This window comes from Zootoca vivipara, chromosome 9 (assembly GCF_963506605.1).
Source record: "Zootoca vivipara chromosome 9, rZooViv1.1, whole genome shotgun sequence".
Lineage (NCBI taxonomy): Eukaryota > Metazoa > Chordata > Lepidosauria > Squamata > Lacertidae > Zootoca > Zootoca vivipara.
Window position 1 is genome coordinate 76,189,398 of NC_083284.1, and position 15,464 is coordinate 76,204,861.

The 15,464-nt window shown below is 46.5% G+C and overlaps 1 protein-coding gene across 1 annotated transcript; it reads right to left on the bottom strand.

The window, feature by feature from the left end:
* Window positions 1-658: 658 nt before the first annotated feature.
* Window positions 659-12,613, bottom strand: CHRNB4 (cholinergic receptor nicotinic beta 4 subunit). Its single transcript, XM_035112188.2, has 6 exons — window positions 12,420-12,613; window positions 9,371-9,516; window positions 6,477-6,521; window positions 5,715-5,824; window positions 2,426-3,404; window positions 659-854 (listed from the first exon to the last, which is right to left on the bottom strand). Exons 1-6 carry the CDS (start codon window positions 12,472-12,474, stop codon window positions 714-716), a joined length of 1,476 nt encoding a protein of 491 aa, XP_034968079.2. The 5' UTR covers window positions 12,475-12,613; the 3' UTR covers window positions 659-713.
* Window positions 12,614-15,464: the final 2,851 nt, after the last annotated feature.

Below are 15,464 nucleotides of genomic sequence, written 5' to 3' on the forward strand. Positions count from 1 at the left end.
AAAAACTAGTTTTAAAAGATAAAACTGTGGTTGTGCCCCTGATATAACCCACTTTTAGGCTAGCCCATGACCCAGCTTTGGATCCCAACCAACCAGCTGAAAACAAGTGTTTTTTTACAGAATTATAGAATTGTAGAGTTGAAAGGGATCCCAAAGGTCATCTAGTCCAACCCCCAACAATACAGGAATCACAGCTAAAGAGTCCTTAGCAGATGGGCACCCAATCTCTGTTTAAATGAACTTAATGAAGAGATAACACTGAAGATGGAGTATTTTGCTGAAAAGTCCAAAGAAATGAAACTGTTCCAACTTTAAAGGATGCCTAGAGGAGTGATCTCTCAATACCTGCTGACCTGGAGGCACACCGGAGCCCTAGCTGGATTGTATTTTGGAAGCCATGTAAGGGCAGGCATTTGGGGACTGGGGTTAAATGTACAATTACTGAATTTACCATTGTTTCCTAGTTGTTTTTGCCTGTTTTCATCAACACCTCACTCAGCGCAAGCACCCAGGCTAAAGTGTCACGTGGGATATAAGCCCACCTTAAAGAAGTTGATTAAATCAACTGATGATTTTATGTTATCCCCACCCTAGTAAAAATAAATAAATAAATATGATCAAATGACTGGACTTTGACATTACACTTGTGGAACTCAAAACAGAGTCCAGCCCGGTCAGTGAATAAGCAATCCTAGGTCTTGGATTCGCCCAGTTTAAGGGCTCACGCCAACTGAGTGGTTTTGAAACAGCGGCTGCAGGAATAATCCAACAGTCCCCACCACACAAACAAAGATAAATATCCAGAGAAACAGTCTGTCCACTACCATGGCAACATATTTCCAGTCTTCAACAACCTAGAAGAGAAAAACTCAATTAAATAATTTAATGACTTATCCATTGCATAAACTGCCCAAGTGCTTGTCCCACTGTGGCTCCCTTGCATGGCGTTTATGGAATTTACATCCGATCATTTCATACTGATGAATTTTAAATACCAGCTAAGAAGGAATCTGGGAATCAGTGTGAGGCTTCAGAAGATTTGAAGGTCAAAAAGGCACACTGCTTAATTCAACCTCAAGCCCAGAAGCACCTCCTTATGAGGGTGATGGGGGGCCAATGTCATGCGTGTGACATCAGGACATTGGGAGGAGCTGGGGTGGGACTGAATACAGCAGCTGCACGGCTTCAATGGCTGGTGGCTCCTCCTCCTCCTCCAGGTGGGAGGCTGTTTTGACCCTCCATCCCCCTCTCATCAAGCAGTTGTTGTTGGATTACACGCCCCATCATTCCTGGCCATTGGCTAAGAGGGCTGGGATGATGGGAGTTGTAATCCAATAACACCTGGGGATGCAACATTGAAGAAGGCTGGCCTAATCCTTATGCTACAACCAGGGGTGCCAACTTGAATAAAATATTGTGGGGGCCCAGGTAAGCCCTGCCCCACATAATCAATCACATGGCACAGTGCACCCACACCATTTGAATGGGAATACCCTATAACTTTGTGGGGGCTTGGGCACCTCAAATATTTCATTGTGGGGGCTGAAGCCCCCAGGGCTCCTAGGAGTTGGCTCCTATGGCTACAACCATCTTTGTTTAAAATGGGCAGTTCCACAAAACCAATAAAAAAGCTTTGTTGAATTAGGTCAATAAAGCCATTGGGGCCAAATTTTTACCACCTCATGGACCACTTGAGAATTGCTTGTGAGTCCAGCTCTGACTCCCAACATATATATATATTTTCTGCCTGTTGTAGCCATTGCAATGCAGTGTGCTAGATGAGGTATACTTTTTTACTGAACAAAATTAAAGTTATTAATTCTAGCTCTAGCCCACTGGGTCCCAAAGAAGAGCCTGGATGCCCCCATGTTGGAGAAAGCAACAGCCACTCCTTGATAGGAGAACGTAAGAAGAACCTGCAGGATCAGGCCCATGGCCCATCTAGTCCAGCATCCTGTTCTCACAGTAGCCAATCAGATGCTCCAATGGGAAACCCGCAAGCGGGATCCAAGCACAAGAGTCCTCTCCCTTCCTGTGCTTTCCAGCGTCTGGCACTCAAAAGCATTTACTGCCTCCAACTGTGGAAGCAGAGGATAGGCTTTGTGGCCAGTAACCCTCTACAGCCCTCTGCCCCATGAATTGGTCCAATCCTCTTTTAAAGCCATCTAAATTGGTGCCCATCACTGCCTCCTGGGGGAGGGAGTTCCATAGTTTAACTCTGTGCTGTGTCTGTCCTGAATCTGTCCAAGGGGAGTGGGATTACTTATGGGGGCACCAAGAGGCAAGAGGACCGCCATGAACACAAACCATCATGAACATACAATAAGACAGAGGGCCTCAAATTGCCTGAAATTTCTAGAGAAGAAGGTGGGAGACTGGGGGACCAAGCGTGGTGGGGAAATGAAAGGTTCCTTGTGCTACTTACAGTCTCATTGTTGTCCTCACTTCTCATGTGGTCTGCTATGAAACTGACTCCCTCAATAGCTTCCTGGACCTCAGGGGAAAACTTTGCTGATGATCGTAGCCTGACATCCTGATGGCTGCCAATGTGATCAGGGTTTTCCGCCAGTTTCAGGTCGTATTTTTTGGCAGAGGCCGTGTTCACAAAGTAAGTGGAGGAGCCCTTGTACAGGTCCGACGGGCTGCTGCAAAACAGGTCTGCTTTGCTCCTCTTGCTGCTACCGGACAGCCTTTGCCTCATGGAGTTATTCTCTGGGCGCTTCATGAACAGGAAGCTGGGCAGCCTCTTGAGGAAGACCACCTTCACCCAGGGAGGCATGGCATGGGTGCTGGGAGACCTGTGGTGCACATTCAGCACGCAGACACTGGTCACAATGGAGAAGGTCACCAGGACCATTGTGAACATCAGGTACTTCCCAATCAATGGGACATCCAGCGATGTTGGGGGGACGATTTTGGAGATCAGGAGCAAGAACACAGTCAAAGCGAGCAAGACGGAGATGCAGAGCGTCATCTTTTCTCCGCAGTCTGACGGCAGGTAGAAGACGAGGATGGCCAAGGATGTTATGAGCACACAAGGGATGATGAGGTTGATGGTGTAAAAAAGAGGCTTCCGTCTAATGATGAAGTCGTATGTGACATCCACGTAGTTTGGGTCCAAGGGGTTCTCAGTTCGCCGCCCCGGGAGTGCCACAATGTCCCATTCACCACTGGGGGTGAAGTCATCCATGCTGGCCGAGCCGGTTTTAAGGATCATGTCGATTTCAGTGTGATCGTAAGTCCATGACCGGAACTTCAAGGTGCAGTTTTGTTGGTCAAAGGGGAAATGCTTCACTTCGATTTTGCAGGCGCTCTTGTAGATGGCTGGAGGCAGCCACAACATGCTCCCATTATTTTTCACGATCACGTTGGTGTAAACAGAGACTTCATATGTTCCATCGGCACTAAAGGAGTCAAGAAAAAGGTAACTGTAGAAAAGGACTTGTGGGTTTCAAAGCACTGCAAAGGCTTTTGTGACCTGAACCAGCCTGGACAGCTCAGTTGGTTAGAGCATGGTGCTGATAAACCAATTTGCAGGTTCGATCCCAATAAGGGCCAGCTGCATATTCCTGTATCTCAGGGGGTTGGACTAGATGATCCTCAGGGTGTCTTCCAACTCTACAATTCTATGAGTCTATTATTCAAAACTAATTCTGATAATAAAATATTGGGGCTTTTTGACAATGAAAGACCATGAAAGAGTCCATAAATAGTTGGTGTTTCTGCTTATCCAGATTCAGTACCAATACATTACAATGATATCTCATCCCTACAGTCATGAGGCAAGAAGAAGAAGAGTTTGGATTTGATATCCCGCTTTATCACTACCCGAAGGAGTCTCAAAGCGGCTAACATTCTCCTTTCCCTTCATCCCCCACAACAGACACTCTGTGAGGTGAGTGGGGCTGAGAGACTGCTCAGCGCCTGGAGGCCCCAGTCCTGCCACTCACCACCTGGCCCAGGGCGGGGCCAAGGCCTATAAGAACTGCTGTTGCTGCTGCTATCAGCCAGGAGGACTCCCCTGCTCAGAGCCTGGAGGCCCCAGTCCTGCCACTTACCACCTGGCCCAGGGCGGGGTCTGATGGGCTTTATAAAGGACTGTTGCCGCCGCCGCTGCTGGGCAGAGAGGGCTCCATTTTGTTTTGTTTTTTTGTTTAAATTCCTGTTATTTTTTACCTATGTTATTTTAAACTGTATTAAGGATGTATTCTTAGTTTTAGATTTTGATTCATGTCGAAATTGGTTTCTATTCAGTTGTGTATTTTTTGATGTGGCTTATGTATTGTTTGTGACTTTTGTAATTGTGCTCTTGTTGTATTGTTTTGATATCTGACTGGAAGCCGCCCAGAGTGGCTGGGGAGACTCAGCCAGATGGGCGGGGTACAAATAAAAAATTATTATTATTATTATTATTATTATTATTATTATTATTATTATTATTAAAGAAGTGTGACTAGCCCAAGGTCACCCAGCAGCTGCATGTGGAGGAGCGGAGGCGGGAACCCGGTTCCCCAGATTAGGAGTCTACCGCTCTTAACCACTTCACCACACTGGCTCTCACACTGGCAAGGAAGATAGCCAATAATAATAATAATAATAATAATAATAATAATAATAATAAGTTGGCAATGCAAAGTGACTTACAATATTTTAAGTAGAAAACAAACACAACTGTAGATTAAAACCAGCATTAAAAGAAAAATTTAAAAGACAATTTTCTTCTTCTTTTCAAAACTAGATTGAAACATTTCACCCATCATGCAAAAAAATAATACTCCATGGATAGATGTCTTGCCTGGCACCTAAAGGTATGTAACAATGGTGCCAGGAAAGCCTCTCTGGGGAGAGCATTCTATAAGTAGGGAGCCACCATAAAGGGCCTTGTTCTCATGCTGTTGTCCCTGGTAGGCGGGGCGCTGCGCGGCAAAGCCGCACGGAAACCATGCTGTGCCCTGCGAGGGCGGGGGCGCTGGAGCGATCTCCGCCCCTCAGTGCCAGGGCGCCCGACCTGCTTGAGACTGCCCTGCTGGTCTCCTCCTGCAGGATGATTTTGAGCAGTGGGTGGGACGACCAACTCAACCAACTTCCTTCCACAGCCGTTCCAGGGCACCTGTAGTGCAAGGCTCTCCCCAAGCTGCAAGCCTGGGACTAACAAAGCTGACTTCTGCAGGGATCGGCTGCATGATCCGTGAGGATCCACAGGTTACGTATCTGATCTGACAGGATTTTACTCAACACCATTCAGCTGAGAGTGAGTGACGGGCCCACAGTCACACCCAGGGAGAGCTTCATGGAGGAGTGGGGATTCGAACCCTGGTCTCTCCCAGGTCACAGTCCAGCACTCCCAACACTACACCACACTGGCTCTCCGGCCTGCAGGCAGGAGCCTTCCCACCCCTGACTTAGCTGAACATGCAACATCGGAAGTTGCCTTATACTGTACTGAGTCAGACCAGTGGTCCATCTAGTTCAGTATTGTTGACACTGACTGGCAGCAAAGGCTCTCCAGGATTCCTGCGCCATGGCCCTCCCCCAAGCCACCAGGGTCCCACCATGGTCTCAATCAGAATTGCAGTCGGGGGGGGGGCAGGTGTCAGAGGAGGCTCATGCTTTCTCTTCACCACGACAGTCAGGAAGGCTTCTTTTTTTAAAAGGGATTGAATCTGGTCCTAAGTTAGACCTTTCATTCATAGCGCTGAGTCGTACAAACTTACTTGTTGTATAGAACAATGTCTGGTAGCCAGACTTTCTTAGCTGGTATTCTCAGCTTATTGATGCCTTCGTACTCCGAGGGTTCCCAAGCTAAGCGGTAGTCCGTCCATTCCTAGAAGCAGGGCACAACCCACACTTTGAGTCGCTGTTCCCATTGCACAACAGACTTGCACAGTTAATTGTTTGGCAGCCTTTTGTACAGAATGCAATTAGAATCACACACACACACACACACACTTCAGCTGCTGCAACAACATCATGTATTTAGTTAATTTTACAAGATTGGGAAAACTGGATTGTAATAAAACCAGTTTACAAAAGAATAAAACAATAAAATTGCCATTTTTATTTTTATTTAAAAAATTATTAAGTGCTGCCACACTAAAATACTGATTTATTACAAATGTGGGGCCAGTTCCACAGGTGTAAGTGGCTGAGTAGGCATATAAGTACATTAGACTTATAAGTGCATAAGTCACACTCTCTCACCCCCAAACGTACAAAAATACTGTGAAGGAAAAAGTGCAGGATTCGCTGTGATTCCTCAGAGCACCGTCCCATCACAACTATTCAAAGTGCACTCAGTTGAGCTGGAATAGTTACGTATGATAAATGGCTATAGGCAAATGGTTAAGGACTGCAGCCTTCAAAAATAAAGCAAGCTGGATGTCATAGCAACCTTCCAAATTCTCAGTTACCAATATAATGAGAGGATGGGTTTGTAAATTAATAGAGCAGAAATTATGTATCCACGGGATACTTACTTGATTGAGCCAGACGTTGGTAGTCATGATCTGTTCACGCTCATTCTGAAGAGAAAGAGAGAGACACAGAAAATCTATGTGGTAAAGAGCAGCAGCCTATCTTAATTGGATCCATTCATTAGGCTTGAATACCCTTCCCTCCATCCACTCTCCTGAACCTAGAAGGGCACTCAGGTAGAAAGCACCAAGGCCGGCAGTCTTCCAGTTCCTTGGAAACTTCAGAAGGCCAACAAGCTTTGATGAACCACTCTGGCCACTTCATCTGAGGCAGAATTGCATTTTTGCATCCCGTCCATGAAAGTTAATGCTAAAATAAAGGTTTCCTTTTAAGGCAGGCCTTCATAGCCTGGCGTGTTGGTCCAGATGTTTTGAACTACAACTCTGGGGTTGATGGGCATCATAGTCCAAAATATCTGTAAGGCACCAGGGTGCCCAGGCGACGCTAAATCTTCTAGAAGCAGACATGATTCTATTTGGAGTTAATTCAGATTATTACAAAATAAATGTGGCAGTAAGCCTTGGTACATCTGGAAGAGGCTAAGTGGTTGGAGGTGGAAATAAACCACAGAGGAGAAATTGGATTAGAGAGCTTTCTGATGAACCAGGCTCCAGGCTCTTTTGCTAGGCAGATTTCTTAAATGAGAACAAGGCCCATGGAAACACAGAAATGGGAAAATTAATGGACAAGTCACAACCTAAAAGGGAATGGCTTTGGCAGTTGCTGTGCTGCTACAAGCTACTCTTGTACCTCTCCTGGGACAGGAGGGGAAGGGAAATCCAGGACAAAAGGAAGGAGGATTGGGTGGATTCTGCTAGGGTGGGAGCCTAGGAGCACAAGAAGAGTCCTACAGAACAGGAACACATGAAGCTGCTTTATTCTGAATCAGACTCATGGCTCCATCGAGCTCAGTATTGCCTATGTTGAGGGCAGGGCCTCTCCAGGGTTTCAGAATCCTAGAGATGCCATTGTAGGTTGAGCCTTCTGCTCTTCCGCTGAGCTGAAGCTCTTCTGAATAAAAGAAAACCCTCAAGCACCAAAGCCCATCTAGTTCAGCAGCCTCTTTCTCGCCAGGGCCAGTCAGATGCCCCCAAGGGAAATCCACAGCAGGACCTCAACGCAGCAGAGCTCTCCCCACTTGTGATGTGCAGCAGAAGGAAAACATAGCCATGGGGGTTAGCAGCCATTAATAGCCCGGTCTGCCATGAATTTGTCCAATCCATCTTTTAAAGCCACCCAACTTGATGTCCACCACTGCATCTTGTGGGAGCAAAAGCCATCATTTTCCTACAATGCTGCAGGAAGACGTTTGTCTGTCCTGAACCTTCTAATATTTATTTAGGGAGTATTCAGGGTCCTAGATGCTGCAGGACTTGGCGTTCAAGCAGATTAGTCATTTCACTAAAGTTGATTAAAGTCTCTCTCCTTTCTGTCACTCACTTCCAATAAAATGTTTTCAAGATGAATTTATACAAGCACATATACATGTACACCACACATGAATTATGTTATTTAATACACAGAGGAACTGATCTTTTTCCACGCAGCACTGCCATTCAACTGGTCAAGAGCTGGGGCCCTCCCAGAACCCCAATTTGCAACATGAGGCCCATTCCAAAAGCCCAGGCGGCCATAAAGCACAGAGGGGGTGGGACCCAGCACTAAAGCAGGTGGCTAAAGAGAGGGTAAAAAAAAAAGGAAAACTGCATAGCTTTACTCCGTAAAGTAGGATGTGCTCTTGTCACTCCAAGTCATTGTACCAAGGAAAAGAGAGATCAGCTGCAAAGTTAGCATGCATGGCCTGCCTTCATATGTAGACAATATGACAGGACTGCAGGAAGCTTCCTGAGAATTCAATGAGATTCACTCCTGGCAGTGCTGTAGCTAGTGACTCCCAGGTTGCTGTGTTCAGGATGGCATAGTCTTCTCTGGTTCACAGCAGCTCTCCAGGGACTCAACTTCTTTTCACATGGCTGCTCAACCGCAAGAAGGCTTAAGACAGGACACATAAAAGGATGTTCTTCTTTGCACAGCACATGGTTAAACTACAGAATGAGGATGGTCACCATCTTAGATGGCTTTAAAAGGGGAATAAAAATGTTCCCTTTTAACCAGGCCTTTAGTTCAGATCCTATGCCCTTTTAAAACTGGGGTGTGTGTGTTGTTTTTGTTTTTATTATGTGTTTTTTTGTTTTGTTTTTATAACTTGATTTTATTCTGTGAACCGCCCTGAGACTCCCTTGTATAGGGTGGTATATAAATTCAATAAATAAGAATAAGAATTAGATGAGAGCTGCTAATCAGGATGCCTCTGTGTCTGCGTCCACAACTGGAGGCAGCCCTGCTTCTGAAGACCAGGAAGGGAGAGGGCTCTTGTGCTTGGATCCTGCTGGCTGGTTCCCCACAGGCAACTGTTCAGACACTGTGAGAACAGGATGCTGGGCTAGATGGGCCATGGGCTGGATCCAGCAAGCTCTCCTGATGTTGTCCCCAACCTTTTGGGGTCACTGGTGTCACGAATCCCATGGAGACGCCATGGAGAAGATAGTCCAGTGTGGAAGGCGAGTGAGAGGGACTCACAGAAGAGGCTGACCCAAGGGATTGTGCTAGTGGGACAGGGAATGAGACCCAAGTGGAGTCGAAGAACTCTCTTCTTCAGACAGGTCTCTGAGAATAAGTCCAGCCGTGGCCCGACTTCACTAAACCCCCTACCCTACCCCCACCCCACCCCGTCTCCAGGGTTGTGGAGGCAACAGTGTCCGTGTCTGCAAACCCTGCATGGCCAGCCTTCGTGGAAGAGTTCCCATGCGCTTGCCCAGTCCCAAAGCTCATGATGTGACCTACACAGTTGTAGATTTTGCTAGGAAGGAGCGATGGAAGGGATGCTCAGACTCACCACATTGATAAGCTGGGCCAGGATAACCTGCAATTCTATAACAACCAGCTGCGAGGAGTTGAAGGCAGGGCGGATTAAGTTGTTGTAGCGAGATGTGTTCAGGAGGTGGTTCATCAGCCTCTCCTCAGCATCGGCTGTGTCACTTCCTATAAAAGAGGAAATGGCAACCGGGTCACAAAATGGCAGCACTCTGCCACCATTCCTCTTGCTTGACTTCAGAGAGGATTGGATTGAAAACACATTGGGCAAGAGATTAATGTGACGTTTCTACATCCCGTAGTAACTAGGTTTCTTCCCCAGCACGCTCCATAGGATTCAGTTTCTCAGTTGACTCATTATAGGTCTATTCTATGACTTCTTGAACCCTCTAGGAAGAACAGCCTCAAAAGCAGAATGACTCTAAACAGAAAGCAACCATTTTAAAATTAAGAGCAAGCACATCAAATGGCTGGGCGGTTTCATTCCTTCACAGCCTCTGAGTAGAAAATTTAACCATGGGGGAAGAAACTATAAAATATGCCCCCATCACAGACACACACACCAGCAACATAACCTTGAGGTGGTGGGACAACATTTTGCATGGAAATTCATGTAATGAAAGCTTGATGGGAATAGCAGGCTTGGGAGAGAGCTTTAGAGTCCTGAAGCAGCAAGGGAACTTCCATTCCAAATCCTTCCCCACCTGCTTAGCCCTCTTCCTGCCTACTTCTTTGCTGTTAAAATACCCCCAACCACTGAACCCTCTCCCTGCCTGCCCCGCCAACTGCTTTACCCTTTCCCTGCCTATTTCTTCTCTTTTAAACGTACCAGCCCCTGCTCAGCCCTCTTCCCCACTCCAACTGCACTAATCCAGACAAGGTCCATGTGAGAAAATAATCTAAGAGCCAGACACTTTATAAACTACCAATCCTATTCCACCGCCAAATGCTATTTTCTCCTCCTTTTGTGGCAAATAGGGACATGCCACTAGATGTCAGCAGCATCTTTGGAATACCAGTATATATATTTTATATTGGAGCCTCAGTGGTGCCCAAAATTCATGTTGTTCCTTAAATCAGTGTTAAGGTCCTGCCCCTTACTACTACTACTACTACTACTACTACTACTACTATTAAATTAAGTCCTGGGCACATTATATTCTGAAAGCAAAATAACCCAGTTTATAGACTATTATCGCCATCCCTGTGTCAGATTACAAATTATGGCTAAACCTCTGGTTATTCCCAACACCACAACAGGCTAGCAACTTTTCATTCAACCCATCAACATTGTCACAAGGGGGACCAACTCTGTTCAAGTGGCCTATGAAAATTATTTTAAAAAACACAGCAATCATTTAAAAATCTGAATTAAAACCACTAACTGATACTTAACTGATATGTTTCCCCTACAGCTGGTTTAATTATGCAGCACTTTCAGTTCCACAGAATACATTCTTAGGTATCTAAGGATTCAAAGTGAGTCACTAGGCCTCAGTCAATACAGCAACCACATGCCCACTTTGGAAACAGAATCAATTTCTTTGTTGTGAAGTTGGCAAATGCATTTACAGGCTGTGCAACACAGCAAAAACTACATGCAACTTATTTTCTCTGTCTTCTACTTTGTTGTTGTTGTTGTTTAGTCGTTTAGTCGTGTCCGACTCTTCGTGACCCCATGGATCAATGCCTTGTCGTGGCGAAGGGGCTTGAATAACTCAGAGAAGCTATGAGCTATGCCATGCAGGGCCACCCAAGATGGACAGGTCATAGTGGAGAGTTTTGACTAAACGTGATCCACCTGGAGAAGGAACTGGCAAGCCACTCCAGTATCCCTGCCAAGAAAACTCCATGGACAAAGACAACAGGCATATAAAAGTCTTCTACTTTAGACTGCCTAATGTCACGCTCCCTCACATAATCCAAATGTTTACATGATCAGAATTCCTATTTGCAAAAAGATTTTGCTAGATGTTATGTGATTCCAGATTTTCTTTCTCCTCTTTGTCAGCAAAGTACAGGGAGGAAATGTAAATTTTAAGATGCCTCAATGTCTTTATTGAATGCCATTGTTATTGCTTCTCAGGATGCTCTATTAGAACATGATTTATTCATGTTGCCTAAATGTTGCCTACTGCACTCTAGCAAAATCATGTCAGCATCATGTCCGAGGCAAGATATCTAATGGATCCTCACTTTAAAAACCTAAGTCATTTTTTAAAAAACAAAAACAGAACACACAGAGAAAGATTTGTTTAGGACCTAGGTCAAAAGTCAGCGTTCTTTTTCTCTTTTTGTTTCAGCCTTAACTCTCCCCTCCAGACACACGCCTATGATGTTTTATCGACAAAAAGTGTTTCTGAGTCCCTGTGCATACATTCAGTAAACGAAGCACAACTTGGGTAACGAAACGCCTTCCTTTTTTGGAAGGACAACCAGATCCATCGCCTTGTTAAGTCAGAGTGTGTGAATTCGAGCCAGTTTGCTCCCTTAGAATCCAGAAGAACAAAGAGGGAGGCTGAGGTTATCAAACAACATGGCTAAAGTAATACCATATTGAACGCTCCTCATTGAGATGCTAGGAAGACAAGAGGGATGCAGGAGGGAACACCTAGGCTTGGATTTTCAGCTGGGGGCTTGTTTTTACCACTTTCTCAACGATCAATTGCTTCTTACTTGCTCCAATAAAAGGGTTGCAAGACCTCGAGCGTTTTGCTCCTGTATTTCCCATAAAGTGACAGGAAACTCCCTCCTGACATCTCCCCTCTACTAATAATGCCCAGCAGCCGATGCACATTTATTTGCCGTTCTGCTTTAGCACCGCTTCAGTTAAGCAGGTCTGTACGCACACGCCGGTCTGCCTGATCCAATCGAAATCCTATTCCACGTAAATTGTGCTTCAACTTCCATGCATTTCCCCCCTCCCTTCAAAGAAACAATCCTGCTTGAAAGTTAGAGAAGAACCTTCATTTCCCCAAGAACCGCTTTCCTCCCCCCCCCCTCCCCGCCTTAGAGAAGAGCTCCAAAGGCTCCCTTTGCAGGAACTGCATTGGAAAGAAATTGCAACTCACCGTTGATATAAAAAGAAAGCCCGGCCAGGAGAGAGAGCCAGTTGATCTTCCTCATGGCAGTTACTGTACAGTATAGGAAAGGAGGGGAACAACTGTCCTTAGGGGTGGGGGAAGGTGGACGGAGGTGGGCTCGGCTGTCAGGGCAGCAGGACAGGCAGGGGTGGAAATCCAAGCACAACGGCGGCGCTCCAGAGGCACCCAGAGGAGGGAGGCTGTAGGACCCAGCAGGGCAGGACAGGTCTTCTTCTTCTGCACAGAGGGAGCTGTGATCCCTCCCTCTCCGCAGCTGCTTAAAGAGCAGCAGGAGAGGCGAAAGAGGCAGCATGATGGGCGAATGTGTGGGAGAAGAAAGGGGGGACGCCACGTCGATGGGCCACTGAGCGCACACTTGCCCTGCTGGACAAGCAAATGGTCCATGTGACTCGGTTGCATTACAGGGATGCAATAGAGCAGGGATGAGGGGGTGGGGAGAGGGGACTGGAAACAGAACTATGGGCCAAAGCAGTGCGTGTCCAGGCAGCACTTGCTCTAGCAGACTCCTTAGGACGCCCCCAGCCATAGCTGCCAAGTTATCCCTTTTTTACAGGGATTTCCCCTTATGCTGAATAGGCTTCCTCGCGAGAAAAGTGAAAACTTGGCAGCTATGCCCCCAGCACCACTGCAGGATAAGTGTGGGCATCAGGCCTTCCTCCAGTTCACCCATGTAGCTCACCCACACCATCTCTCAGCTGAAAGGAAAGCAGAGAGAGCGACCTCATGGTTCAGGGATAGGGGGGCACATGCTTGGCACCCAGAAGGTGCCAGGTTCAATCCCTGGCACCTCTAAGTAGGGATGACTACTAGCCATGATGGCTATGCCGTGCCTCTCCAGCTGAAGACCAGTTGTTGGAGGGGAGAGCGCTGCTTTTGTGCAGGATGCCTGACTAGCTGGGTCCTTGGCCTGATCCAGCAGCCTTCTCTTATCTTTTTGTAAGAACCCCCTGCCTGAAACCCTGGATAGTTTGCTGCCAGTCAGTGCAGACCAGGAATGGGACATATGTGACCCTGCAGATGCCTTTGGACTCCTGGCTGCCATCAGCTAGGGCCAGTAGAGTTGTAATCCAGCAACAACTGGAGGGCCAGAGATTCCCCAACCTTGGGGCCAGTGGTCTGAACCAGTAGGCTTCCTGTGCTCCACCAACTTCAGTCTGTAAGCTGGACAGAAGGGTGCCTTTGACCATGTGCAGAGGGCTTCTCCCCTTCTCATATTGCCATCATCTGTTTGCCAGTGGAACTGTTGAGCAAGGACCAATAAATGAGGTTCGTAGATGAGCATTCAGGGAAATATATATCAGAGGGGTGGGTTTCAAAAAAGAGCTGTGTTTTGGTTTGCATATTGTTTTGGAAAGTGTGAATTTGGTAGATTTGGCTTTAAATTCCAAATCTTTAAATGACTTGAATTTCTTCTCCATCCCTTGCTCTGCTACCCTTCTGGACCCTTTTTATGGTCCATATTTTCTCCTGCTTACCCTTCTCTCTGAATCTTATGCTACTTTGCACTTTCTCTCACTGTGTGTCTTTGTTAAGTTCCTTTGTGCATTGTCTGACTCAGGCTTACTGCAAGCATCTGGCTTACAAATCAAAGTTTCTCATCGCAGGAGGAGCTAACTCAGCCTTGTGTCCCTGGGACAGGATCTTATTCTTCCCTCTGTCAGCAGCAGACTGCAAACACTTTGGAGAGCCAGGCGCCATCCAAAGCCAGGGGAGGGCCATTTTCCCTGCAAGAGTCCTCACCACCACCCAGCAAGCGAACTCCAGTATTATCCTACCACAAATCTGGGCAATTTGCAAGACGATTGAAAATTCTCTCTCTCTCTCTCTCTGTGTGTGTGTGTGTGTGTGTGTGTGTGTGTGTGTGTGTGTGCGCGCTGTTGCTGCTCAGCTGTTGGTAGCCCTTGTTTTGTTTCGCTTTTTAAAAGGACTTTATTAATTTATTTAGATTTAGACAGATTTATAAGCTTTCTAAGAGGAGAGCTTATAATAAAATGATCAATAAAATAAAATAAACTCATATCGTAAAGTATTGTATATGTTACCTTTGTTAACCAAAGACTAAGTTATTTACAAAAACCAAGGACTAAGTTATTTACAAAAATAAACAGACAAAAAACACAGCTAAAACCCACCAAACCATTAGAAAGCGAAAATACCCAAGGGAACCATATCCCCCCCCCAAAAAAAACTGTTAAAATATGCAGATAGGTTAGAACAAACATTGATGACTAAGGTGATCAGTCCTGCATTCAGGCTCAGTGTTGTCTAATGCTGGCTGTGAGTCTGGGATCCAGTGGATTTCAGGCTGGATCAGCCTCCTTCCTGCCCTTAGAACGCCCCAATTTGGGGGGGGGGTTGCACTGAACTCCACTGGTGGGGATACCACCAGCAGCCCCCCCCCAGGCAGAAGGAGCAGGCCAGCACCCATGGAGTGATGCTTATTCGCTTCCACCAGCAGAGGCCAGTGGGAGGCTAGCTCAGCCAGGAGCGGGGAGGGGAGGGACACCTGGCGTAACATTCACCCTAGAGCCATCTTCCCGTTTGCGGGAGTGAGCATTTATATACTGAGCATTTATATAAGTGGTGGTGAACCTCAGGCCCTGTGGACCTCTCTGTCTGGCCCTTGGAATGCTCCCCAAGGCACACCTTTGTACTAGAGTGTTTTTGCCTGGCTGGAATTTGTCCTTGGACTCTGATAATGTCCCTTGCTTGCCTTTCTGGAGGATTCTGCTATTGCATTCTGCACCATAGATCCTGCATTGCGGAGGTGGTGGGCTGGATGACCTCCAAAGTCCATCAAATTCATCAATTCCAATTCTCTCACAGTCTAGAAGTGGAGCCCTGATCAGAATTCTGGAGCTGGCTGGGGGTACAGATGTAAGGAGGCAGCAATCCCCATCCCCATCTTGTGTTCATCGCAATCAGGACTGTTTCTGTTCTGCTGCAGTTTGGCTTCTGCTAAAACCTTTGTTCATCTCACTATCTGATGCCCAAGACGAACATAATTTATTG